The sequence below is a fragment of the Sorex fumeus genome, unplaced genomic scaffold (assembly GCF_029834395.1).
Source record: "Sorex fumeus unplaced genomic scaffold, SorFum_2.1 ptg000006l, whole genome shotgun sequence".
NCBI lineage: Eukaryota > Metazoa > Chordata > Mammalia > Eulipotyphla > Soricidae > Sorex > Sorex fumeus.
The window spans coordinates 66430707-66457916 of NW_026606063.1; the positions used below are offsets into that span (position 1 = coordinate 66430707).

Consider the following 27210-nt stretch of genomic DNA (forward strand, 5'->3'; position numbering starts at 1 on the left):
AGGGCAACTCCCTGGCCTACTGAGCCCTGGAACTCTGTGCTCCGTGTGTGAGTCCCTGCACCTTCAGAGCCAGTAGAGACTGGACGCCTTCTGGACAGGGGTTGGGAACCCCCTCAAAGCAGCAGTGCTGGTCCTGGCAAGCACACACCCACTCTCTAGATCGGATGGAACAAACTCAGAAGACATGTCCAACTGTGAGCCGCCCCCCGTTCAAACAGCAGGGCGCCTGCCCTAGCTGCCAGCTAGCTCGCTGTGCGGTCACAGGGCGTGTGAGTCAGCAACTGGACGGGGGGCGAGGGTGGACACCGCCTGGGCGGCATGTGGTACCTCACTTTCTTCCAGAACTTGCTCTGGGCGTACTGCGGCTGCCGCGTCAGCGCCCCGCTCCACTGGAGGGCGCCGTGCTTCCGTCTGATGTACTGGATGGACTCGGGCAAGGCCGTGTAGTCCGTGGCCTCGTCCAGCTCGATGAGGATGACCTTCATGCCGTTGTGGACGAGAGCGTTGTAGATGGCGATCTGCTCTTCCGACATGGTCTTTAACAGCTCCAAGCTCAGCGATTCCGCCACGACCACGATGATCAGCCTCCTGCAGAGTTTAATGTTTTCATCGATGACGTTGGCCACGGCTGGAAATAAAGAAGAGAGGCTGCAAACATCTCAGATGGGAAACAGCTTGGGTCTTCATGCCAGCGAGGGTAGGAGAACGGAGCACTAAGAATGGATTCAAGTATGTATGAACATTTGTCACCTCTTCTTTGAAAAAGCTGTGTAACTTTCCCTGAAAAATTGGTTCTCTGCATGCATGAGTCATGTTTTTCCATGCATGACTTTCCTCCACACACAGAACTTTTGCTACACCCACTGTCAACCGTATCAAGCAGAATTTTGTCAACTTTATTCCTGGACATGGTTGAAAGTCTGGTTCCATCAGACAATGATTATGTTTCTTACAGTAAATGACATTTGAAAGGATTGAGGAAATGAAGATAGCTTAGATGCTGTGCCAGTTCTTTTGTTGTGTTTCTCACTTGTGCATCATCTCTTTTAGATAATGATGATTTCTAGGACTTACTCAGAAATCACTTTCACACACCCTGATGATTCCTTTGGAAAGGCAGAGTTCTGGAATTATCCATCTCTGCAGATATGATTCAGTCTCCTACTGCCTCATGATTAGCAGGATACATTGATTCCTCAAGAGAAGATTCTCCTTTTGGGTTTGTTTTTGTATGTCTAGATCTTGTACCACTAGGTAGCATATAGCAATTGCTCCGTAAATATTTGCTGGGTAAGTGACTAAATGAGTATCAATGCGCTAATGAAATTAGGGTCTCTAGCATGGTCATTACAAGCTCTGGACCAGTATCCATTTCCTCTTCAATGATAAATTTACAACTTGAAACAGATAGCCTTGTATCTCACTATAAACATGAGTAGCCTACAACCCAAAGCACATGAAACAAAGTGACTAAGAAAAGGCCAGCACCAAATAAATGCTAGCAATCTTGGCTTGCTGGGGACTGGAAAAGAAGATTACAAGATTTCAGTCAAGTACCCTAGAGTAAGGCAGAGTCTGGCAAGCTACCTGTGGCATATTCACTATGCCAAAAACAGTAACAATAATCGGTCTCATTCCCCTGACCTGAAAGAGCCTCCAATATGGCAGCGTTGGGAAAGATGAGACAGGAGAGGCTGTTAAAATCTCAGGGCTGGGAGGAATGGAGACGTAACTGGCGCCCGCTCAAGTAAATGGATGAACAGGATGATAGTGATACAATAATACCCTAGAGAATAACCAGCAATGGTGAAAGGCAGAGATTTTCAAACTGCTTATGCCTGTGACCTGCTCCAGGTTGAAATCTCTGCTCCTTCGCATTAAAGGGAAGACAAATATGTGGACAGGAGGGAAATTTTCCTCTACTGATTCTCCAGCAGGTGCTAAGCTCTGTCTTTCTCAGGTTTGATATCACTAAATTTTCTCAGTCTAGCCAGGGAAGAGACCAAAGCTCAGAGACATAAATCGCATTGCCCAAAGGCACTCGCCTATTACCTGGAAGGTGTAAATAAAGACAGGAGATGAGCAGCTGGGTTTGAGATTTATAGCATCAGATATATATATATATATATATATATATATATATATATATATATACTCCCATGCAGTGCCCAAGGTCCCTGCAAGTCTCTCCCAATGAGACCTGAGGCCAGATTGTTCAGTGCTAGGCCCACTGCTGTGGTGTACTGCATGGTCCTGACCAGCAGTTGGTTACATAACCCAAGGCTATATCCAGGGTTGCTCTGAGAACTGTGCTGTGCTGGAAGCTGCGCTCGGGATCTTGTACATGCCAAAAATGCACTCCTGCCTTCTGTACTATGTTCCCGACCCATCAACTCAACATTAAATATGAACTAATTGGATAATCAGACCGACATTCAACAGTCATGAGTGGGTTTTGAGCACATGAGAACAAAGGCCGGCCTCAGTCTCCTTTTCATTTCTAAACATTTGCTTTCCATTTTGATTGTAATCTCTTCTGCTCAGGAGATATGGGCTGGTAGCCTCTGGAAAAGGGACCTTGTGATTCTATGGGAGAGTGCCTTAACATAAGCAAAGTGAAGAGGGCTCTTTCTGATTTGTTTGTTGATTCTGTACCTCAATGAAGGCATACCTTGCCCAGGAATCCCATCTCTGCCAAATATAAAGAGCTTGTATCCACATTGTCTCTCCAGCACCTCAGGGAGGATCTTCAATGCCAGAGTGTCCACCTCAGGGCTCTTGTTTTCTTGGGTTTTTGGGTATAAGACGTAAGCATCATAGAGCTTTCCATCTGAAAATGAAATGGACAAGCACCTAGAATCATCCCTACTGTGTGCTCTGATATTAATGTGGAAACATGAATGCTACCATCATTTTTATTTGCGTCTAAAGTCTTCACAGTGTTCAATTGTGACTTCTCTTGTGTCCAATACTGTCTTATCACATTAATCTCATTTTTTCAGCATTGGTGGAGGCTGGATAGGAGCATCCTCTGAGCTTCTGCTTAGTCTCAGACTCAAGATAAGCCTATGACCCGTGATGCATCGATCACGTGATGCATCGATCAGTGATTCTCTGCTTTGGCTCCCACTTCAGAGTAACTGAAATGTACGTGACTTGGGTATTTCTTTTCCCCAGTTCTGCTACCCTCTAGTAACACCCCAGCAAACTAGTTTTTATTAGCTAGTTTCATACGAGGTGAGAAATTGCTAAGATCCAAATGTTCTGATATATATATATCAGATATATATATCTGATAATTATTGCCAGAACCTTTTCTGAATTCTGAAAATAGAACTTTCAAAAATGTACCCCTTCCCATAACTGGGTTCCTGCGAATTTTAAGTTTCAGATTTGGCTACATTGATCCTCTAGTAACTGGTCAGTTTCAACTGTCATTCATCTGAATCTAAGAAGAGATTTTAGAAGCATCTCCTTTTCAATATATATATATTCCCCGTGAGATACAGCATTACAAAGCTGATCAAGGTTAGGTTCCAGTCATACAGTGTTTCAACACCTGTCCCTCCACCAGTGTACATTTCCCACCATCAATGTCCTCATCCCTCCTTTCTCTCTCACTCTATTTCACTCTCTCTTTCTTTCCTCTCCCCTTTCTCTCTCCACCCCCCTTCCCATTTTGAGCATTATGGTTTGCACTACAGAGAGAGAGGTTATAGTTCCTATCTTTTATTCCCTTACAGGAATTCAGGGATTTTATTGCATATATGTTTTGCCTTTCATAGTTGTCCTCTAGTTCTTTAGTACTCTATCTACAAGCTCAGACACTTTTTCTTCAACTGTGTCTAGATTCCTAAGAGGTCAATGAGAGTCACTTCCTTTCTTTTGCAATACTTTTTTGAAAATATCATTTCTTTTGTTTCTTATTTCCCTTGGGGTTTGCCTCTCTCTGCATACATTTTTCCCCATGTTTTTCCCCATATTTTCCCATGCAGTTACGGTGTTAGAATTTTTGTCACATTATTCATAAATTGCTTAGAATTCCTGGTCTAATTTTTTGCCAACATCCCTTCAATGCCTGGTTCTGATGTTTTCTCTGTCCCTTCAAACTGTATATTATTTTTATTAGAATGTCATATTTTTTCATGAACTTGAGTCATGTACTGAGAAAAAGGAATTGCTGTAAATAAGCTTTTGGTAATCAGGGTGAGGGAAAAGGTTTGATTCTCTGGTCCTATGGCTGTGGATTGTAAGTGTTTCTCAGTTTTCACTCCCATTTTAGAGTGACTAAAATGAACTGGACTTGGGTAAAAAGCAGTTATTTTCCCCCTCCTTTGGAAGCCTAGGAAAGTTTTTCCCTGATAATTATTGCCAGAACCTTTTCTGAATTCTGAAAATAGAACTTTCAAAAATGTACCCCTTCCCATAACTGGGTTCCTGCAAATTTTAAGTTTCAGATTTGGCTACATTGATCCTCTAGTAACTGGTCAGTTTCAACTGTCATTCATCTGAATCTAAGAAGAGATTTTAGAAGCATCTCCTTTTCATAGATTGTACCTGCAAGGGAAGTGGCCTTGTCCAAATAAAACAAGGGTCAAGTTGACATGAGAGAGAGGATACCATTTCTCAAGGCCACACACGCCCTCATTTTTACCCTGAGTCTCCTTGCATGACTGTCAGTCCCTATGAGGTTACTGGAAAAAAGAAATTATTCTGTTGTTTCCATCAGTATGACCAGAGGAGAATGGTCCTCAGTGCACTGGGCAAAATTGGCTGCAACTTTTACAACCTCAGAGCCAGCAGTGGATTTTGTGATTGCCATTGGACATTCATATAACAGAGATGAACATCCAAACTGACTGTCGAAATCTGTTGTGTAATGCTGGAGGAGTCTAAGTAGCTCCCCACCAAGGTGAGCAAGAGTTTAAAAACAAGGAACAGTGCCTGCACACACCAGCAGTGAGATGAACAAGATGCAGATCTAACAGGGAAACATGCCCATAGGCTTAGAGATAAAAATATGTCCGTGGGCTGGAGCAATAGTACACAATGTGTAGGGAGCCTACCTTGCTCATGGCCCCACCCCATCTAGGGTTCCCAAATTATCTCTATTTATTTGCTTTCAGGGTATAAGAGTTTACCCTGACTCTTTCTAAGGGGATTCAAGACTGCTTCACTGTTTCTAGCACCACTGGCATATTCCCTTATATTCTGTTGGCAAAAAAACAAAAGTTTCTTTTCATACATTAATGTTTATTAAGGTCTGATTTAAGATTATTTAATTTCCTACTTTCTCCAGATGAGATATCGCTAAGGTTTAAACCTTGACCAAACTGCACCAATGGAGAAGGTGGATACGTCCAATTGTTCTTTGTATAAGTGCCTTTAGTAAATTGTATTAGATTTGGCATTTTAGAGCAAATGCATGGTAGAAGAAATGTTTTGAAATATATATAAAATATATTTCTTCACTTACTATAGGGATGGGGTTGAAATTCCATAACAGCATAAAAACTAGGATTCCGAAGACTGGAGAGATAGTACACCAGGAGGGGATTTGCCTTGCATGTGGCCAACCCAGGTTTAATTCCCAACACCCCATATGGTCCTGAACAATGCCAAGAGTGATCCCTGAGTGCAGATCTAGGAGTGGTCCTTGTTCATTGCTGGTATGCCACTCCCCAAAAAGAAACAAACAAAGGAAAATAATGAGGACTCTCTACTAATAAACATTTCCTTGGAAATTTGTCCCAGAAAAAGTCATGTGTTCCCTGAACAAGTGGAAAATTTGGGGGAGCGGCAATTACCAAAGAAATGCTAAATGCTAATTGCTTTTGCTAAAGCAAGTTCACCTTTGAAAACAATCCAAGATTTGTCCTCACTCAACTCCAGGCTTTATTTGATTCTTCTAACCTTTGTTTTCCTGTGACTATTATACTAACTTTCTTTGTATGCTTCTGTTTTTATTTTGGTATTGGGGATAAAATCCAGGACCTAATCTGCCACATAAATCCCTATGTGATACAGAGTTACAAAGCTGATCATAGACAGGTTCCAGTCAAATAGTCACACATGAAGCAGATCAGCATACTGAGTGCTCCACTGAGCTATGTCCCTTGGCCTTGGCATTAGTTTTAATTGTTATCTTCTATGCGGTTATTCTAGACAAACCTATTTGGAATAAGGTAAGGCATTTGTAAAATTCCCTATTAGATTTGTGAACTTGTTTTATATTTTTGTACATTTCCATACACCTGGCAAAAGAATTTTTCAAGTATCTCCTATGAATTAAGAGAATATAGAGAAAATCTGGCCTTTAGACAAGCTTGAGGATGACTGTTAACAGAACTGTGAGTCCTCCACACTTGCTGGCTATGTTATAAAACTTAATCTAATTGAGTAAAGCAAATTATCATGAATAGGACACATTTTTCTCCTTCAATTGTATTTTTCATTCACCACATCCTGGGTTACCCCCAATAACTCAGAAGATTTGAAGATATCTTCAAATCATTCTATGCATGTGCTAACCTTCAACAGGATAATTTTTATAGACAGAACCACAGAGAAATGAATCACAAAGAGCACATGTGCTTTTGGGATCTGAAACATAATCACAGTGAAGCATAAACTGTCAGCTCTGAATCCTCAACCCTCTAGGGCTGAGGCCCAGCCTGAGCAGAGGTACCTTGCCATCTGCTCAGCCCCTCTGCTAGGAGTGAATCACCATCCATCTTGTTCTTCCTGCTAAACTTGACCTCACCAAAAGACAGTGTCTCCACACACTTGGCACACACGTTGCAGGGAGTGTCTGTGAGTCAGTCACTGAGGCATGCCACAAACTGGAGTTTTGGGAACAGTTGTCACAGCCACTTCTAGAGTTGGAGTCAAAGCAGTCAACCAGGGATACCTCTGTCAGACTCGATAGGTGGGTGGTCTCTGGAGTCAGAGGAAGTAAACACAGCCCAAAGCTGAGCCAAGTTACCATCAGTTTCAGGTTACATGGGCCACAGAAACCAGATTTCCACAACCAAGTTTAATGAAAAAGAGAGATCACAAGCTTGTTATTTTCTATGTGACTCCCAGGCTCCCATTAAAGAATACTAAATTTTAAGTTAAAATAAGGTGCAATTTAGGGCATGCTTCTCTATGCAGGACAGACAGTGTAGGGAAAACTATACTGTGAAACAGAGACTGATAATGAACTTGGACGCCACTTTCTGGTTTTCCTGTCTGGTCATCTGCAAGTTTCTAAGAGGTTAAAAAGTACAAATCTGTGTATCTCATAGAAATGAACTGCACAGATTGCTTTTGGTCTTATATTAATTTTCTCTCTAATTAGGGGGTATTAAAGCAGCTATACTCTGAAACAGCTCTGATGCAGGATGATTCCTTCCTTCTCTCCTTCCCTTCTTGTTTTCCTCCATTTACTTCTTCCTCCCTTCTTTCCTCCCTCTTTTCTTCATTCCCTCCTTCCCTTCTTCCCTCTCCCTTCCTCTCTCCCTTCCTGTCTCCCTTCCTCTCTCCCTTCCTGTCTCCCTTCCTCTTTTCCTTCCTCCCTCCCTCCCTCCCTCCCTCCCTCCCTCTCTCCCTCCCTTCCTTCCTTCCTTCCTTCCTTCCTTCCTTCCTTCCTTCCTTCCTTCCTTCCTGCCTTCCTGCCTTCCTGCCTTCCTGCCTTCCTGCCTTCCTTCCTCCCTTCCTGCTTTCCTCCCATCCTGCGTTCCTGTCTTCCTACCTCCCTGCCTTCCTTTCTCTTATTTCCTGCCTTCCTTTCTTCTTTCCTTCACTTTTCCTTCCATCCATTTTTCTTCTTCCCCTCATTCCTTCCTCCCTCCCTCTCTTTTCTCTCTCCCTCTCTTCCTTTCTATCACTAAAAAAAGAAAAGAGAATGAAGTACCTTTCTAAGATCACACAGACACTAAGTGGGAGATCCAAATCCAAACTCAGGTGGGTCTTCTCTATCCAGAGATGAAAGTCTTTTCTAGCACCAGCACACAGCTGGGAAGGAGGACCCAAGCAGCTCATCCCACCCTCCCTTCATTAACATAAATTTTATTCCCACAGCCACTTCCTTGAAATGGTGTCATAGACGGAGAGCACTATGCTCCAGGGGAAATGTTTTTCTGCACCCAAGGTTGTAAGAAACTTTCTAAAACATCTACAGGGGTGCCCAGAAGATGCTGACTCCTGCTATCTAACACATATTTACTCACTCACTATTAGCCTGCAGTCTCATTTGACCAAATACATGCTGCTGACTATGGACATATTATGTCTCTGAAATATGATGTTCCAGAGAGGTTCCTTCCTCTATGTTTGCCTACAAGATGAAAGAAAAACTAGTAAATCATGACAAAATGCATTTTCAGTGGTTCTATGGATGGATGGATGGCTGTCAATTATATTATGACATTTTTCAGTGGATAACCATACTTACCTTCCATGGCTCTAGTAGAGCTGAAGGCACTTCGATACCAAAGTACAATATCAATTTTGAAAACATTGTAGATATACGTGACAGACACTACCACACACATCAAGCCAAGAAGCCCACCAAGCAAGTAAGCTCGAAAATCTGGAACTATAAAAGACAGCAAAAATAAACAGATAAATACACATATAAATAGATTGGCTACTTATGGCTATTTTTCTTTGATCTTTCAGATCCTCACATAAAAGAGGAGCCAATTAACAATGATGGTGTTTTTGATGGATACCTTGGGGTGGCATGATGTTTTCCCCCTCAGACGTACTCAGAAGTGTTTTTTCTGGGCTTTTAATACTCCTGTATATTTACACAAAATAAATTACACTGCTGTTTGGTTGGAAAAAAAAAGAGCAGCCAATTATTTACTTCACTTACAGAGATCGCATCACAAATGTCAAACAGAAAATGTATTTGATGTCATTGAGACTGCTGCTTCACTGTTTCATACAGTGAAATCATGGTGTGGGAGCAAGAATGATCTGGTCTGGACCACAACATTTAGGAAGCAATTGATTTCCTGGGAAGCTGGGAAGAGATCTCAGAGAAACCCAAAATGTCAAGGGTAAGTGGAGTGATGATCCAATTGTGTGAGAAATTCTTTCAAAGCACACATGACCAAACCTTCTGTGATCAATACCAGATACTCAGTGATGGAGGTGAAGTATGTTTGTGGAGAAGTTCCTGGGTGCTTCTGGTTCATGATTATAGTATTGCCTGATTAAAACCACTATCTTGCTGACTTAAAATTGGATATCAGAAGTCAAAAGTTTCATTCCCCTTGCTTGCAAGCCTTCACTGCTGGCGTTCAGACCCGTGAGAGCCCGAAGCCCACCTCCTCCTCCTGGTGCAGCAGACCCTGGGCCAGGGACCTGTTTGTGAGACAGGCTCAGGAAAGGTGGTTTCTCCTCGAGCTTCACAGTGAATGCATCATGGAAAATGACCAAGAAGAACCAGTTCCTCTAGAAATACAAGTACCCGAAAACAAGCTCCTACAAATCTGAGAAGAGGAAGAGCACAGCTTTTTCTCTTACCACAGGCTTACCATGGGCTACCAGAAAAGGAGCTTCTAGGAAGGAGAGCACCAGAAAAGGGAAGAAGGAGAGAGGAAGAGAAATTCTCCCCATTTTTAGATCCCACTATGTCAACCACTTCCTTTATTGCTCTCTTCCTGATCCTCTACTCCAGGTAGGAGGTATGGAGGAAGGGAGGAAGAAAGGGGAATTTTCTCCTCTTTAAACTCCCTAGAGTATTTTGGTGTTCGAAACTCTGAATGAAGGGTCTATCACAGAGATAGGACCAAGGGTAAGGCTCTTGCATACTGCTGACCAGATTGGATCCCCAGAAACCTGGTCCCCTGAGGACTGCCAGGAATGATTTCTGAGTGCAGAACCAGGAGTAACCCCTGAACATTACCAGATGTGACCACCACGTCCCCATTTCCCCCCACTCCACCACCAAAAAAGGTCTATCAAAACCTGCCCTGAGATACAACATATTACAAACTTTTTTGTATATGTGTGTTCAGGACACACTCAGATGTGCTCAGGGCTTATTCCTGGCTCTATGTTCAGGGATCACGTCTGGTGGGGCATTCAAACCATATATGGTATCAGGGATTGAATCCAGGTCAACTGTATTCAAAGTAAGCATCTTACCCACTATGCTATTATAAACATTCACCCTGTTACAAACATTGTGGGTGCTGGGGAGAGGGTTTCGCCTGGCTGTGCTCAGAGCTGACTCCTGAATCTACATTCAGAAACCACTTCTGGCAGGGAACCAGGGACCATATGTGATGTTAGGGCTCAAGCCTGGGTTGACAGTGTAAAAGGCAAGCAATCTTACGTGCTGTACTATGACTCCTGCCTCCTTTACAAACATTAAGGTCAAAATATCCTGCATGTCTTTAAATATGTTGCACAATAAACTACTGATAATTTTTGTGCTGGTAAAAAAAAATCTGTCAATCCATTAAGTTCCAAAGCAGCCAAAATCTCTAACTTCTGGTGAATGATTCTCCTTGTCTCCTGTCTTCTACTTATCTTGGCATTTCCTAAATCTTGGACCAACAATGCCTGGGGATATGGTATACACACATATATGTACATACATATGTGTGTATGTATATATATATATGTATAAATATAAACAGCGGGTAGGGCGTTCGCCTTACAAGCGGCCAACATGGCCGACCCGAGTTCGATTCCTCCGCCCCTCTCGGAGAGCCCGGCAAGCTACCGAGAGTTTTCGATATGCCAGACACAGTAACAACAAAGTCTCCATGGAGACGTTACTGGGCCCGCTCGAGCAAATCGACGATCAACGGGAGGGCCTTTACCTTTACCTTTATAAATATAAACATATCAGGATCTTGGTAATGTTAGTAGTAATGACAAGACCAGACCTATCATCTTCAAAAGGCTCCTAATTAGTAGGCAGGGTCAATGGAGTGGAATTTCTTTTGTTTATTTTTGGGAAGACACACCCAGAAGTGTTCAGGGATTACTCCTGTCTCTGCACAGGAATCATTCCTGGCTCTGTTCTTAGTAATCACTGTCAATGCTTAGAGGAACGTGTGGGATGCCAGGGATCAAACTCGGATTAGGCACATACAAAGCAAGCACCTTACCCACTGTACTATCACTCTAGCCCCAGGAATTTCTGAGTTTATCATTCACTGTAGTCAGAAGAGTCAATACCATCTGCTCTTAGCTAAAATACGATCAGATACACGGAATTGATATTAAAATATAAATGTAATGTTGAAATAAGTAGAAATTTCATGCTGAGACAGCAGGTGTAGTTGAAGGAAGCATTTGTATTTGGGTCCATATGGTTACCTCCAACTTTCAATTTAGATAGTATCTAACAACAGTGATTAGAAGAAAGTCACAAATGGCATAGAGTCAACTTCCTGGGTATTTTGCTTCAAAAAACAAAGTAAGATCTAATTCTTCAGGAGTCTTCAACCAAAAAATAAACAAATAAAAATGAAGAAGTCCAATGGAGATCTCTCAACAAAACCTTTGGTTTAAGAGACTACTATTCTTAAGAACTTAAGGAAAATAAAAGGATGCAGTGATCAAAATTATATTGCATGTGAAATAATGAAATGAATGCTGGCAGGGACAAAGATGAATTTAATAATTACGGGTTTATGAGGGATCACAAAGAAGAGACAAACCACAATTCCCTCCTTATTGCACAATTGGCAGATGTTACTAATTACCAAGCCTGGATTTTGCCTGAGAATACTTCTGGACATAGTACTTCCAAAAAGTAGTCACATGGTACTTCCAAAAGAGTGGTCAATATTTTTAAGTCAGTATGGCACAGAAATCTGTGTCTGTAGCTTTAAATCTGTAGCTTTAAATCTGTAGCTTTCTGATTGAAAGCTAGATTGAGTCTGACTTCAGCTATTCTTACTTTCAAGTTGCCTGCAGTCTCCAAAGTAGGCATCTCACAGCCAAAGTCCCCTGTTTTTTTTTTCTGTTTGGGTAACACCCAGGGAAGCACAGGGGTCACTACTCCTGGTTCATGCACTCAGGAATTACTTCTGGCGGTGCTCGGGGGACCATATAGGATGCTGGAAATTGAACCCAGGTCAGCCTCATGCAAGGCAAACGCCTTATCCACTGTACTATTGTTCTAGCCCCTCCCCTGTTTTTTCAACTGGACCCTTAGGTATTCCCTCTAGCAATTCTACCTCTAATCATATATCATGAATCTAAAGTGACTACCAAATTAAATCTGTAGCTGACAGGAATTTTCACAGTCATCTAATTTGTTAATAGCACCGAATTAAAACAACTCAAATAACAACATATTTATAGTAGCACTGTATCACTGTCCTCCCATTGTTCATCAGTTTGCTCGAGCGGGCACCAGTAACTTCTCACAACAAATTGTGAGACTTGTTGTTACTGTTTTTGGCATATCGAATACGTCACGGGTAACTTGTGAGGGTTTGCTATGGGGGTGGGATGATAAACCTTGATCTAGTTGTTTAATGAAAATAGGAGTCAGCAGTGAAAAAGCATGAGCTGAAACTACATTACTGACACATTAATGATCCACATAAAACTAAGGAAATAAACCACATATCTCTGACTCTCTTTATATAAAGTTTAAAGTCAGTCCAGCAGGGAGTTGGAAATGCAGGGCTGTCCTGCAGGGGGGAAAACCATGACTAGAGATTGAGAGGTGCTTGGGCCTGCACAGGGATGAGAAGTGACACCCTAATGGAGATGATCAGGGACAAGAATGCAGGAAGAGTAGTAAGAATGATGGATCCTCAATAATCACTCTGACGTCACAAAGAGAGATATTGTGCACAATAATTGATTGAGAGAAAGTGATATAAAAAAAGACTTCCATGACAGGGCAAAGCCATTGAGAAAAGATCTGAAAAACAGATCAAGAGGCTCATGAACCCAGAATTCCTTCCACTTGATGCAACTCAAGAGTGTCCCCCATAGATCTAGAGTGGGAGAACATGGTGTCATGTGTTCACTCAGAGTTAAAGCATCTACACACTGACCACCTTGGCCTTCAGACCAGGGAAGTAAAAGCACAGTTCAGGAATTCAAGCTGTTTTAGACACATCTCCATTTATGGTTTTTTGAAGAGTGCTGACAGGACTGGGCTGGAGTGATAGCACAGTGGGTAGGGTGTTTGCCTTGCACGCAGCAGACAAGGCCGACCAGGGTTTGATTCCTCCACCCCTCTTGGAGAGTCGGGCAAGCTACAGAGAGTATCTCACCCGCACAGCAAAAGCCTGGCAAGCTACCCATCATGTATTCGATATGCCAAACATAGTTAACAACAAGTCTCACAATGGAGATGTTACTAGGCCCACTCGAGCAAATCGATAAACAACGGGAGGACAGTGACAGTGACAGTGACAGGACTTGGCAGAGACAAAGTCCCACTTGCTAGCTCCGTATAGTGGCCACCGAAATAATACTTTATGTTGTTCTGGTAGGACTTTGAAGAAATGCATATAAACATGGGTTCATTGAATCCTTAGCAGTATTGGCAAATTTTTTCTTAAAGGAATCGAGAGAAAATATGCTGTCTTGATAAATATCATGCTAACTACTTTAGTTAGGCACTTGCCCTGATGTGTAAAGAGAATTATCCTGCTCTCAAGGTTATGAATTCATCCTTCATTCTACCTTGTCTCTGAGTCTGTTGAATCATCTCTCTGGGTCCAATCAGAAATCAGTGCACTATGTACTGTGTTAAATATGTTACATAATGCCACATGTGGATGTTGGAAATCTTGTGTGATACCACCACACCACACATTGGTTTTGAACCCCAGCTCTAATCACAGAATTCAGTCATTAAAGGTAAATTCATAAAATTAAATGGAAAAATGTATATAGAATCCTATTCTTATATCAAGTTATTTATAAAAGGGAACTAAAAGCTAAAAACTATCAAATAATAAAAGTTGAGTGTAGAATAACACTGTTTTGTCCTTCTTGCATAGCCTCAGGTAGTTTAGGTTTATTGGGTTGCTCCCAACACAGTGCTCCCATTCCTCTGTGTTTATTTGTAACTTCCTTCTTTGAGCTCTGTGGACCTGTAAATATTGTCTTTTTCTTCTCCTTAAGTCCTTTGCATAGTTTATTTAGAGCAATGTCCTTTTTGTATGGACACAAGAAGACAGTATATGCTATGCTTTTGTAATGTGACTCTCAGTGTTATTTTCCTCCTGGGCATCTGTTCTTTTGACCTAAGCTTCAGCTGCCCTTACTTCTTAGCGCCCCCCAAAGCAGGGTCCTAATGAGGGACTGGATGGAACCAGGGCAAGCAATAAGCTATGTGCTACCCTGGCAACGAGATGGGCCTGGCCAAAATGCCACAATTCTTAACTATAAGTTAAGAGCTTGATCATGGACAAATGCTGTTATGATCCAAAAAGTAATAACTTGATTTGGACCCTGCTAGGGTTAGGAAAGATTAATCTGGCCTGAACTCTGTAGTCTGAGTCTGTGGAAAGATATTCCCAGGAGCGCTACCCTACAAGCCTCAATGTATGTCTTACTGTGTCCACACAAAATAATTAATATTATGAATGCTTATATGTTTGTTGGACAAGGAGAGGAGAAACACGCCAATGGGATTAGCTCTTGGATGGGTCGTCCTGCTGAAAGAGAATCTGTCCTAGAAGCAGCCTCCCCTGAGGGGAAGAACTTTAACCCTATTGATTGTGACCACACCTGTGTGTAAGCCCAGCCCCTCATGGTTATGGGATTTAACTAGACTGTAAGAGTGGGCTGAGGGATCAAGATCTAGTTCCAGAGCGAGGAGAATGAAGGGGGATTGAGGAGGAGAATGAAGTAGCATGGGGGATGAAGAAACAGGAGGAGAATCAGAGGAGAATGGAGAGGAGATTGGAATAAACTGCAAATGAGACCAACCAGCCTGGCCCTCGTTCCTTCCTTCACCTGCCCTTGCCAACAGCCATCCCAATCCAGTCGACACACAGAAACAGTACCTGGGAGTTTCAATATAAAATACGCTGCAGATACTCCAGCATGGCAGGTGAAAGGATGGCCGTAATCCTCGGTCTTCACTTCTAAAAAGGTTATGTTTACGGTATAAAAATTATGCTTCGTCAAATAAACGGGGACTCTAGAAGAGAAAAGAACCAGGCATTCGTACATGCATTGTATTGTTGAAGGCACAAGCAAGCCTGATAGCACAAGCTTCTGATCCCTCTTTGATGCTTGGTGAGGCAAAATACTAAGATCTATGAAAGACAGTACCAAAAGCAATCATGCATCTATAATTTATAGCCCTGAATGTGAGAGTGAAGGTTTTTCTGGAAACACTTTGGATCATTGTTTTACTCAGAATACTTCACTGAGAACTTCCAGGAGGTTTGTGGATGGACACAGATACACTGACAGCCCTGAAGATATTGTCTCTATTTCTTTTCTCTCATACCATCTGGTCTGTCCTGCAAAGCCCAGTTCAAGTTCCGCTGCCCGCTGACTCCATTAGTCTTGTTTGACCCTTGTTATACCACCACAAAATGAGCTTACAGGGCTCAGTTAGTATTCTGTGTCTCCCTCACAGTGTTAACTTGCTTCGTTTTTTTCCCAGTCATACTCCTGTCTCTGCACTCAGGAATTACTCCTGGCAGTGCTCAGGGGACCATATGGGATGCTGGGAATCAAACCCCAGTTGTCCCCATGCAAGGAAAATGCCCTACCCGCTGTGCTATTTGCTCCAGTCCCGCTGAGTTGCTTCTTGTTTCGTTATTTCAACCTTGAAGGCCTATGGATTATGTTCTAACTGAAGAGTTATGAGACCTATCTTAAATAGTAGCTGAGAGAAATTGCTTCCTATTTTTCTCATCTTTCTCACAAGACATAAGCAAGCCTGATGGCACAAGTCTCTCACCCTTTTTTAATGCTTGGTTAGGCAGAACAATAAGATCTGTGAAAGGCAGCACCAAAAGAAATCATGAACAGGCAATGAAATCATCTAATAAAAGTAACACAAACAGCAAAATAACCCAGAGGAAAAATTCTCAATAGATTGGCTTTCTGAGAATCAACCCCCCCCCCTCCCAACACACACACACTTAAACAAACAAAAACCATGGTGCACCTACTCAATCCCTTCTCTGATACGTGTGGAGTCCCTGTAGTAGTCATTCACCAGAGTGTCATTCACCTTCCAGCTTCTTGGGTTTGTATTTCCCTTCACATCTGTTATATTGCAGTCAACAACGAGAGTGGAGCCTATATAAGACAAACCCCAGAATTACAAACCTATACTCATTCTTTCCTTCAGTCCTTCTAGTTTTTCAAACAACCCTCAAGGCAGCAAAAATGAAGAGCTATGTTTACGGTATAAAAATTATGCCCTGGAGTTCAAAAAAGAACTCCACTTTACAGAAGACACATTAAGTTTCAGACAGATTGAGCAATGTGTCCAGTGTCATATATTTTTTAATAATTTTTTATTAGCGAATCACCATGAGATACAGTTACAAACTTTCTTGCTTGTGTTTCAGTCATACAAAGATCGAGTACCCATCCCTCCACCAGTACCCATTCTCCACCACCAATGATCCCAGTATCCCTCCCACCACCCCCACCTTATCCCCCCAATCCACCCCGCCTCTGTGGCAGAGCATTCCCTTTTGGTCTCTCTCTCTCTACTTGTGGGTGTTGTGGTTTGCAGTAGAGGTATTAAGTGGCCATCATGTTCGGTCTATAATCTACTTTCAGCACACATCTCCCATCCCGAGTGGGCCTTCCTAGCACCCTTTACTTGGTGGTCCCTTCTCTATCTGAGCTGCCTTTTCCCCCAGCATGTGTAGCCAGATTCCAAGCCATGGGGCAATCCTCCTAGTACCTACCTCTACTATTCGTGGTATTCCACAAATGAGTGCAATCTTTCTATGTCCCTCTCTTTCTGACTCATTTCACTTAACATGATACCTTTCACAGTGTCATATATTTATTAGAGGAATAAATTAGATATAAACATTGGTGCAACAAATCCAAGTCCACTGTCTTAGGTATCACCAGTTGTCCCTTCCCTTTCCATTTTTCCTGTCCAGTATTCAGAGGCACAAATTCTATTTAATAAATGTATATTTTCACTTTATTCTACCCAAATCTAATAAAAATTTGTATATTTATTACATAAAATTATATTTCTAAAATCTACTTCTATACACATAGTTATGAGGTCTTGTTTTAATTTTATGAAACATAATACATACATAGCCAAAAGTATAAAATATAGATGTGAAGCTCTGGAATTAAAGAAAATTCCATGCCACCTGCAGTCCATCAAGAAAACTGTGTGTTTTCAAAGTTCTGAAAAAACGGCATATTTTCAGAAACTTCCCTGTGTACCTTCCCTCTCCACCTCATATTTCATTAATTATATGTACACCCACACAACTCTATCTTCCACTTTTGGAACTCTTCTGTGTTGCTATCTGAAGACACACCACATCCAGATGACATAAATCAATAAAACCCCCTTCTTATTGATTTCTTCTATGGTTGCTTCATGCTCCTATAGAAATGGTTTCCAGCAGTTATGGGTATGCCTAAGGCTCCCTTACTAGCTCTCCTGGGATACACTTTTGCAGATTTCATAAACCCATACTCTGCATATAATGGATCTATGTGCCAAAATTGGTATATTACAGATCATGCATATTTTCAATTTTAAAAGTGATGCCAGACCCATTTTTTTCTAAAGTGGCTTCACCAATATATATTTCCACTAACAGTATACGAGAAGCACTGTTACACTGCATTCTCAACATTTACACTACATCCAGTGCCTTACCAGTTGTCCATCTCCATGTGTATGACATATGGATTAAACTGGCATTTCCTTAGATTAGCCCTGGTTAAGCATCTTTGCAAACTTTGGTTGGCCTTGTCAATATTGATTGCTGTAAAATGTCTGTCCAATCATCCCTTTATTCTTCTACTGCATTGTCTCATTCTTGTAAATCTGGAAAGGTTAGTTCTTTACAGATTCTGGTTGTGAAACCTATGTTCACTTATTGCACATATTTTGTTCCAGGTCTTTCTATCTTAATAACCAAAATCCTGTGTGTGTGTGTGCGTGTGTTGCCAGAGACTGAACTCAGGTCCTTACATATATGAGGATGAATATAATCCTGACCAGATATTCAAATTTTTTACTTTATTTTTACTTTATGTGAGCTAACATGGTTATAGAAGTGGTAACTTTTATTGGTTTTGTTTCACAAGATTACTCTATCCTCACCATCAACAAAGTCTCCAAAATTCTCTACCACTGTTTTTATGTCACTTCTAACCCATCTTTCCATCTGCCAACCTTGGCTATTTGATAATTTCAAGTTTTGTGCTCAAGCATCAAAGGATTGTCATCCACAGTATTGTCTATTCCCTTGTTATGTTTCTCTCTGTACAAAAGGTAAATGAAATCATCTGGTATTTGTCCTTCTTCCCCTGCCTTATTTCACTTAACATAATGCCCTCTAATACTATCCACATTACAGCAAATTACAATATTTTATCTTACTTAATCCAGCAGCTAAGGCACAAACATCCCTTGCATCTCTAGAAGCACGCGGTCCCTTATCATCACTAGGTGCAGTATAGGCATGGTTCCAGCAGGGCACAACTGGAAATCCTAGACTTGCATTCAACCACTGGCTCAGCTGGATAAGAATCACAGGAAGAAGCCCCTGGGAAAGCTCACTGAGAAAGCTGGAGATCCAGCACCACAAAAAAGTTCATTTTTTCTTTTACCTGCTTCCATATCGTACCTATATAAACATTCCTTTGAGTTCATGTTTTTGTGTTAAAATTTGATTATATTGATCACTTGACATCCCGTTACTCATCGATTTACTCAAGCAGCCACCAGTAACATCTCCATTTTTCCCTGTCATGTGCTAGTGTAGCCCATTGTTGTCTGCTCGTTCTAGGAACATGAAGAGCCTCAAACCAATCATTCACAGTCTTGATGAAGAAGTCTGACCATCTGAGCATAGCAGATCTGAGACAGTTCATGATCTGGTAAGAATGATCCCTACTTAAGTAAAAAAGCAACAAAAGAAAGCTTATCAGACACAGAAAGCTGCCTATCTGTCTTTGCCTATCTGTTGCCTCTCTGTAATGCTTGTGCTAACATTCAAGATTACAAGTTTGTGTAATTGCCTATCTGTTGTTTGTGTTAACATGCAAGATGTTTGCCTATACATTTATATTTAATTTTATTTATTTATTTTGTCTTTTTTGGGTCACACCCAGTGATGCTCAGGGATTACTCCTGGCTCTGTAATAAGAAATTACACCTAGTGGTGCTCTGGGGACTATATGGAATGATGAGGATTGAATCTGGGTTGGCCACATGCAAGGCAAACACCCTATACATTGTACTATTGTTCAGGTCCCACATTTATATTTTTGTCTTCCTCATCATATATATTTATATCTTTGTCTTTTAACAAAAATATGTAGTAGAAGTCCAATATAGAATATATCTAATCTATTCTATAATAAGTGTTCTAATAGGATATATAACTTTAGCATGTCTTTCCATGGGGGCTTCATTTTTAACTTTACTATTTCTTCAGAAGCCAATCACCTTTGGGGAAGGGAGCAGACCCAGTGGTGCTCAGGCTACTCCTGGCTCTGAAATTACTCCTGACAGGCTCAGGGGACCACATGCCATGCCAGGAATTAAACCCAGGTTGGCAACGTGCAAAGCAATCACCCTACTCACTATAATATCACTCTAGGACCTGCCTACCTATTAATTTACTAGTGATTAAACTTAGAAAAAAATACTTTGAGCTCTTTTTTCTCCACTCAGATCACAAACTGAGAAAATGTATATTTATTTCTTCCTACACATAATGCACACATTGCCCTACTGCTTTAGTATGTTTTCCCGTGTGAGATAACATGATTCATGATGAACATCAGTAGGAGATTTGTGTAATGTATCATCTCTTTCAGGAATGTTTTTTACACTTCCATTACCTTTATATAAACCGGTTTATGTTGCCATCATGGAAGTCCACTCTAAGAGTTTTAATGCCACAACCTCCTCAGGCATCAGTCTTTCTCATTTTTTAATTTATTACCTGTCCTGATGACTCAAGGTACATCATATGCTGGAAACTGAATGCTTATGGAACATGACTTTATCCTTTACTAGGATATGTGACCATACATATTCAGATTTATGGCCTAGTAATTTTATTTACTCACCAGGTTTTACTTCAATTGAATTGTTCTTTGGATAAATTATATTTGGAATTTTTCCTCCATATACAACTTCTTCTGCTAAAAATAATAATACAACATGAAACTGCATTAGAATCACATATTATACATTCCCGGCTACGTTAATACTTTACTAACATAAAAAAAATAGCACAGAGCTGATTATCTAAATAACATTGCTCAAAAAAGTAAAATAAAATCTCAACACAATGTAACTCTATAAACATATTTTTGAACCAGAAACAATTAAGTTGCTAGAGAATAAAGTTATTTCTTAAGCAAGGGAACTGGTTATGCATTTGTATACTTCATTTTAAAATAAATATAAACTGGAGCTGGAGTCAGTAGGGCATATGCCTTGCATACAGCTGACTCGGATTTGATCCCCAGCATCCCATATGGTCCCCCTGAGCATTAAGTGTAGAGTGCAGAGTCAGGGGAGTGACCCCTGAATATCGCTGGGTTTCACTCAAAAAGCCAAAAACTTTGAACCAAAAACATACACAGAATCATTTTAATAGTCAAATTTACTTCATAAGCAGTAGCTAGAATCAATGGTCTAGTTGATGACTCTGACATGTAATTTGTAGTTCTACCCTTCTTCCTTCAAATCTGCCTTTCATATTTTTAGCCTTTGATCTTCTATATTGTTATTAAAGTTTAATTCTCTCACACATTTTATAATTATCTTCCTTATACTGACTTCATCTTTTTCCATGTCTTTCTCTTCATCCAAAAACATTTAGAAAAACTCTCAAATTCCTCCTATATATCTGGGATGGAATGTGGAAAGTTATAAAAAAAACAACAGACCAGCAAGCTACCGACAGTATCTCACCCACATGGCAGAGCCTGGCAAGCTACCCGTGACGTATTCAATATGCCAAACACAGTAACAACAAGTCTCACTATGGAGATGTTACTGGGCCCGCTTGAGCAAATCGATGAACAATGGGAGGACAGTGCTACAGTGCTATTATGAAAGCAATAGTATTTGCACACCACGCAAGCTGATCTCATTCAGGATGTACCAAATACAAATCTTCACCAACTAGTTAATTCATTCCCTAGGTTACACACAGCAAAATCTGGGAATGATTCTAGGCAACAACTTCTTAATCATTTCTTCAGCTTATAAATTAACAAGCCAAACCAAGCTTACCTCCCAGGTGTCTCAGTCCCTGGACTTTTTATTTACTCTGCTACCTCTTTTTTCTGCTCTATAGTATTGTTGATATCTACCTCTTCTAGCCACTTAAAGGCTATGTCTCTGAAAGTTGCACCCTCAGACTGTCTCTAAACTCTAGAACACACAGGTCTTGTCCTAACTGACAAGTCCACTTAGGAATCTCAAAAACACCTTCTACCCCCAACCATGATTAAAGTCACAAGCTCTCCCCTGGACCTACAAAGTCAACTTATTTCTCTGTAAGGCACCACTCAGTCGGTCACAAATGCAGAAATGCATAGCTTTCTTGATCTTCAAAAATCTTTTATCTTGTATTCAATCCAACAATGAGATCCGTGAGCTTATCTCCTAAAATTCCATGAACCCATCCATATCTCTCTATCACAGGAGTTAGAGAGATACCTCTATTCCTGAACCTACATTTTTTCTTCTTTTTTTCTTTTTGGGTCACACCTGGCAATGCACAGGGGTTACTCCTAGCTCTGCACTGAGGAATTACTCCTGGCAATGTTCAGGGGACCATATGGGATGCTGGGAATCGAATCCGGGTCAGCCACATGCAAGGCAAACGCCCTACCCGCTGTGCTATTACTTCAGCCCCTTTGCACCTACCTTTTTACTCCAGTCTTATCCTTGGAGAAGCCACAATGAATTTCCAGAAATGTAAATTCCATGATGTCCCTCTCCTGATCTCAACCCTACTGTTTGCTTATTATTTTTTAGAATAAAGTCCATGCCCCTTGGTTTGAATTGCATGTTCCTACCCGGTATTGGCTCCTGACTATTTTGTCAATATTATTATCTAGCATGATATTCCCCATTCAGAATCATTCCAAAAAACCTGTCTTCATTCTGTCCTTCAGATATACTCTGATAGGGTCCAGGGAGGCAGTAAGGGGTTAGATGTAACCGTGTGCCTGACCCAAGTCCAGAAGCTCAGAGCTTCCTGAGCACTGGTAGGTGAAGCCTTGGAGGTCTGGAACATTGCTGGATATTCCTGGTGACCCCAGCCCCATAGTGCCTGAGAGCACCACATCCTCGGGTCCTAGCATTGAACCCCCAGCCCAAGTGACTGAGTATCACAGGAGGACCCGCAGGCCCCTTAGACACTGCTTAGGAGGCTACACACAAAAAATTAAGATTTAAGTTAGGAGAAAAACTGACACAACTTGGTATGTCTGTGATCATAGCCTCACTTGGGCTGCCCTTTCACTTTTGAAAAATGTGGCATTGCTCAGCATTCACCACTGTGAGTCAGGAAGCTCCCCTGACCTGCAGCTTTCTCTGCAGAACCTTGTCTGTAGATCTCCTAGTTTCATTTCATTTTCTGCATAATCTCCTTGCTAATTACATGTGGAGTTCTCATATCATCTCATGGATCTCAACCTCCCCACTCTGCTCAGACCTCAGCATTCCGTCAGAGCAGTGACCAAACCATTTTCCTGGCACAGGATCCATGCCTGTTTGTACACATTCAATAAGTCCCTAAGGAATGAAGCCAAGGCACCCCGCCAAGTTCAGGGGATCAGCACTTGTGGGAGTCTCCCAGCGGGCCTCTGGTCCTTGAGAACAACAACTCCAGGGTTTGCCTGAACCATCTTAAGGCTTGTGTCACTCATCACGGAGACAGCCTCACTCCTCTGCTCTGGCTCCCTTGCAAGCACTCCATGGCAGTTGCAAATCATGTGCCCTGGGCCTGCTTGCTTGCCTTTGCTCCCAAAACTCTGCACCTCAACCCTGAGTACCCTCCAACAAGGTGGGTTTTAGCATCAACAGAACCCATGATGTAGATATGTCTGCTGCCTTCAACCTTGTACTGCTGCTCATCTCCCTCTGCCTTACCTAAGTCTAACTCACACTTCACAATTCAGATGTGAAACTGTTTCCTCTCCCAAGACTGTTCACTTGCTGCACTACAACCACCTGTGATTCTTTCCCTCTTCCCTCTTTAATTCTATTCCTTACTACATCTTGTTCAAGTTACCCTTCTCTGGCTATCTTTATAGTTCCACTACTACCAGATAGGGAACATCTAATAGATAGAAAATTATTTTCCGTTTCCATTGATCATGTTCTGATACAACTTTTTGCCTAACCAACTATAAACAATGTTGATTGAAATGACACAAATTCTAGAGTGCTGGTACCTGTGTATTCTTGGGGCATTCTTCCATTTTTGAAATGTCTCTTTTCTAAGAATTTCCACTAGCTACCCTACTGTACTCCCGCATAAAAATACTTAATTATGCAGCTAATAAAAAGAGCTGTACATGTTCTCACACGAGCACCATGCTCATCATGAAGATGAGATAGCATGTGCCTACTTTCAGAGTTAACTACTTTGTGTTTATAAGCTAACACAAAATCTAATGCATGCCACACATAAACTCTAATGAAATAATTTTTCTCAGTTCAATCCACACTGAATACATGCTTCAAGGGTGCTGGCTTGAGAGAGAATACAGAGGTTCAAGCACTTGCCTTATATGTGACCAGCCTGGTTCCTAATAGCTGTTTGACTGATCACCACTGGGTACGGAACTGGATGCTGCCATTTCTGGCATTATAGTGCCCAACTAGAAGAGCCTGTTCAGTACTTTGATCTGAATAGTCAAACTGGTTGGCCAAGATCAACTGGGAGGGACTCCAGGCCTCCTGATTACTTGCCAGAAGAAACAAAGCAAAACAAAACATCCCCCAGAGGACCAAATCATAAAGAAATTTCTAGCATTGCCTAATATCATAAATTCTAATATAAATTCATGACAAAGACAAAGACAAAGTAATATTTGGTCTTCGGTGTTTTTCTATCTGGGCATATAAATTCTTTTTAAAAGTGACAAAACTGTTGAAAACAGAACAGAAAAAAAAACAAAGCAGTATAACAGGAACTCCTCACTAGATATATTAAGAATGAAAAAACCTTTAGTCCTGAATTTTGTTCCTGTTTCTGAAATTAGCTAATTTTGTAAGCTCCAATAAGTCACTGCTCTTAGAAGTTTGCTTAGAATTAATGTGATATACTGAATCTTTGGGTAGATTGGAGTGGTTTGTGTCAGATCCAACTGAGCTCAGTGCTCACCCTTGAAATCTTTGCTCAGGGGTCACTGCTGGTGGTGCTCAGGGGACTAAGCAACTTAACCTCATTACTGTCTCTCTCTGTCCTGAGGTCAACTAATTTTAAGATTTTGCTTTCAAATCTCCATGTAATGTGTTCAAGAAATCTGACCTCTCTAGTTCAAAAACTGAAGTTCCACAGCATTTGTTTATTCTGGACTTGCATCAGGCCACAGCTGATAAGGCATGGAAGCCAAAGCTGAAACAAAGCAAAGATCAAGTCAAAGCTCTCTGAAGTGGTCACCCCAATAATATCTGGGGATGAGAGCAGAGTCACAGTGTCTGCCATGTCTGGAATAACTGCACTTGGCCAGACATCCTCATACTCTATGTGCAAGATCTCATTAGAGGTACACAAATAAGAGTTTCTAACAATGTTCTTAGTTTTTCTTGAGACAACTAAACTCTTCATGTTCTTTGTTACACCCTTTCTTCCCACTGGTTCTGATCATGACAATTTTGAGAGTCTGTTAATCTTTAGGAAAAATCAAGACCAACTAGTGTCCCAGACTAGAAACCATGTGGGATGAGCAAACTTACTGACAATCACAGCAATGCTTGTCTGAACCGTGTAGGACTTCTCTGCATGGATCAATGTGGCTATACAGATGTACCTCCCTCTGTCCTCTGTTGAGACGTTGCTCACCAAAAGATTCCTTTCCAAAACATCAAAATGCTCTCCTTTAATAATCTCTGTACAGTCCTAGACACAAAAACAAGTAAAACATGTAGACAAAAAGTACTTTTAATTCAGACTACCATTGAGTACTAGGTTACATTCATAACCTGCACTTTCCTGTGAACTGTAAGGAGGAATGAGAAATCAATGTGGTCCCTGGATTTTAGACAGTTTCTGATCTAACCAAGGACTTGATATGCATTTTTGCATACATACATAATAAGCATATGTATATCTTTAACTATAAAAATCTCTATAAGATCTATTTTACAAACACTATTTTACAGGCTAAAATGACTACTGTGAATATCAAGACTGATGGAAACAGAGGGAGGATAAAAGGAAGACTTTGTGCAAGAGGACTGGGTCTAGAACACGAAGGGGTTTGCTAGGAGAGTACAAACTGGTTGGGTGTCCTCTACCTGCAGGGGTCCACTTCCTCCAATGGCAGCAAGACCAGGTGAATAACAGTTGCTTTCTAGTTACACCATCTCATGAGGGTGAGGCACTGGACTGGATTTGACAAAGGTCCAAAATAACCATCCCCCAACATCTCATCAGGGAGTCTTTCAGCAGTAAAGTAAATACAGGCTATGTCACTTACACTTCAACAAAGTCAAATCAAGACTGGTCACCTTCTCAGTGTCCTCCTCAGCATGCAGGGATGAGTCTCCAGTTCAGTTCATCTGTCTCCTGGGTTCTTACCTACACTCATTCTCATGTTAACTGAAGGTCATCAGATGATAAAGAAACCCTTTGGGAGGTAACCCTTGATTGCCTGGCTTTAGGATTCTTTCCTTGCCTAGTCTGCAGCTCAGTAACAGACCTCCTTCTACATCAGTACATCAGTAGATTGTTCCATTTTGGAGAGTGAAATGTAATGACACCAAAACAAACATTTTTCTCTATAATGTTAGCTACAATTTTCTATAATGCTTACTTTGTTTCTCTATATATACCCATACAATGAAAGCAAATGATTCTCAGATAATTGCTTACTAAGGAGTATGAAAATTACTACTAAGAGTCCAGTGAGTGAAGGCACCAGCCTCTCCTAATATGATACTGTCTTCTTCAGAGTAAGAAGCAAGAATAGTAATGTTTGGGAACCTTTTTCCTGACTAGGCAGTACACAAGAACAATTTCTAGACCGACCTTTCCTGAATTTTCACTGTTGACCTGTCTTTCTTCTAATTGACTCATTATTTCCAAATATTCAATCAACATAAAGTTCAGCCTTGTTAGCTTAAAAGTCATTCTGTCCTTTTCCTTTACTTAAGATCACCTCTCATGCAATCATCTGGGGCATAGCAAGCAAGACTTAAAATATAAATAGTAATAGCAACCAACATTCTCATGTGTTTTGTATTTGAAACACCAAAACAGCATGTATAAGCCTACATGTGTAATTGTTCAGATGTACAAATTAGACTAGAATATCCTGGCTCAGATGTAATAGCTAGGAAAAAATATGGAAATGATGAGGATTAAATTCAGTTACAGAAAACCATAAAGAAAGACTTAAGAGTTTCAGAGCAAGATAATATGATAATATTCCTGAGAATTATTTCTGGTTGCTGTGAGAGAAAGAATTAAAAGTGGGGTTGTCCTAAGACTAGGCTGCCATAATGTAGAAGCTGTAAGTATAAGCTAAAGGGAAACAGCATAAACCAAGGCAATGAGGATAGCAAGAAGGGAACAATTTTGTAAGCAGCTCTAATCTACAGGAATTTGTCATAAACTCAGACTGTATAAAAGGAGCAGGATTTCAATGACCACAGTTTAGGTGTACAAAGATATCATTATATGGGAAAGAAAATACAAACAATAGACTAAAAAGTATCTCTAACATCAAAAAGAGAATACAGAAGGAAGCTTCCCTTGTATTAGCCAACCCTTGTTTAATCCCCAGCACCCCATATGGTTCCCTGAGCCCCACTAGGAGTGATTCCTAAGC

At 41.0% G+C, this 27210-nt stretch overlaps 1 protein-coding gene across 1 annotated transcript in view; it reads right to left on the reverse strand.

The window, feature by feature from the left end:
• Positions 1-242: 242 nt before the first annotated feature.
• The window catches only part of IL1RL2 (interleukin 1 receptor like 2), a 43805-nt gene continuing 16837 nt past the window's right edge, over positions 243-27210 (reverse strand). Inside the window, exons 6-12 of the mRNA XM_056129312.1 lie at positions 25115-25277; positions 20254-20328; positions 16122-16251; positions 14997-15133; positions 8438-8581; positions 2672-2830; positions 243-628 (exon numbers count right to left, since the gene is read on the reverse strand). Coding sequence (XP_055985287.1) covers positions 243-628; positions 2672-2830; positions 8438-8581; positions 14997-15133; positions 16122-16251; positions 20254-20328; positions 25115-25277 — 1194 coding nt within the window. The remainder of the gene's footprint in view (positions 629-2671; positions 2831-8437; positions 8582-14996; positions 15134-16121; positions 16252-20253; positions 20329-25114; positions 25278-27210) is intronic.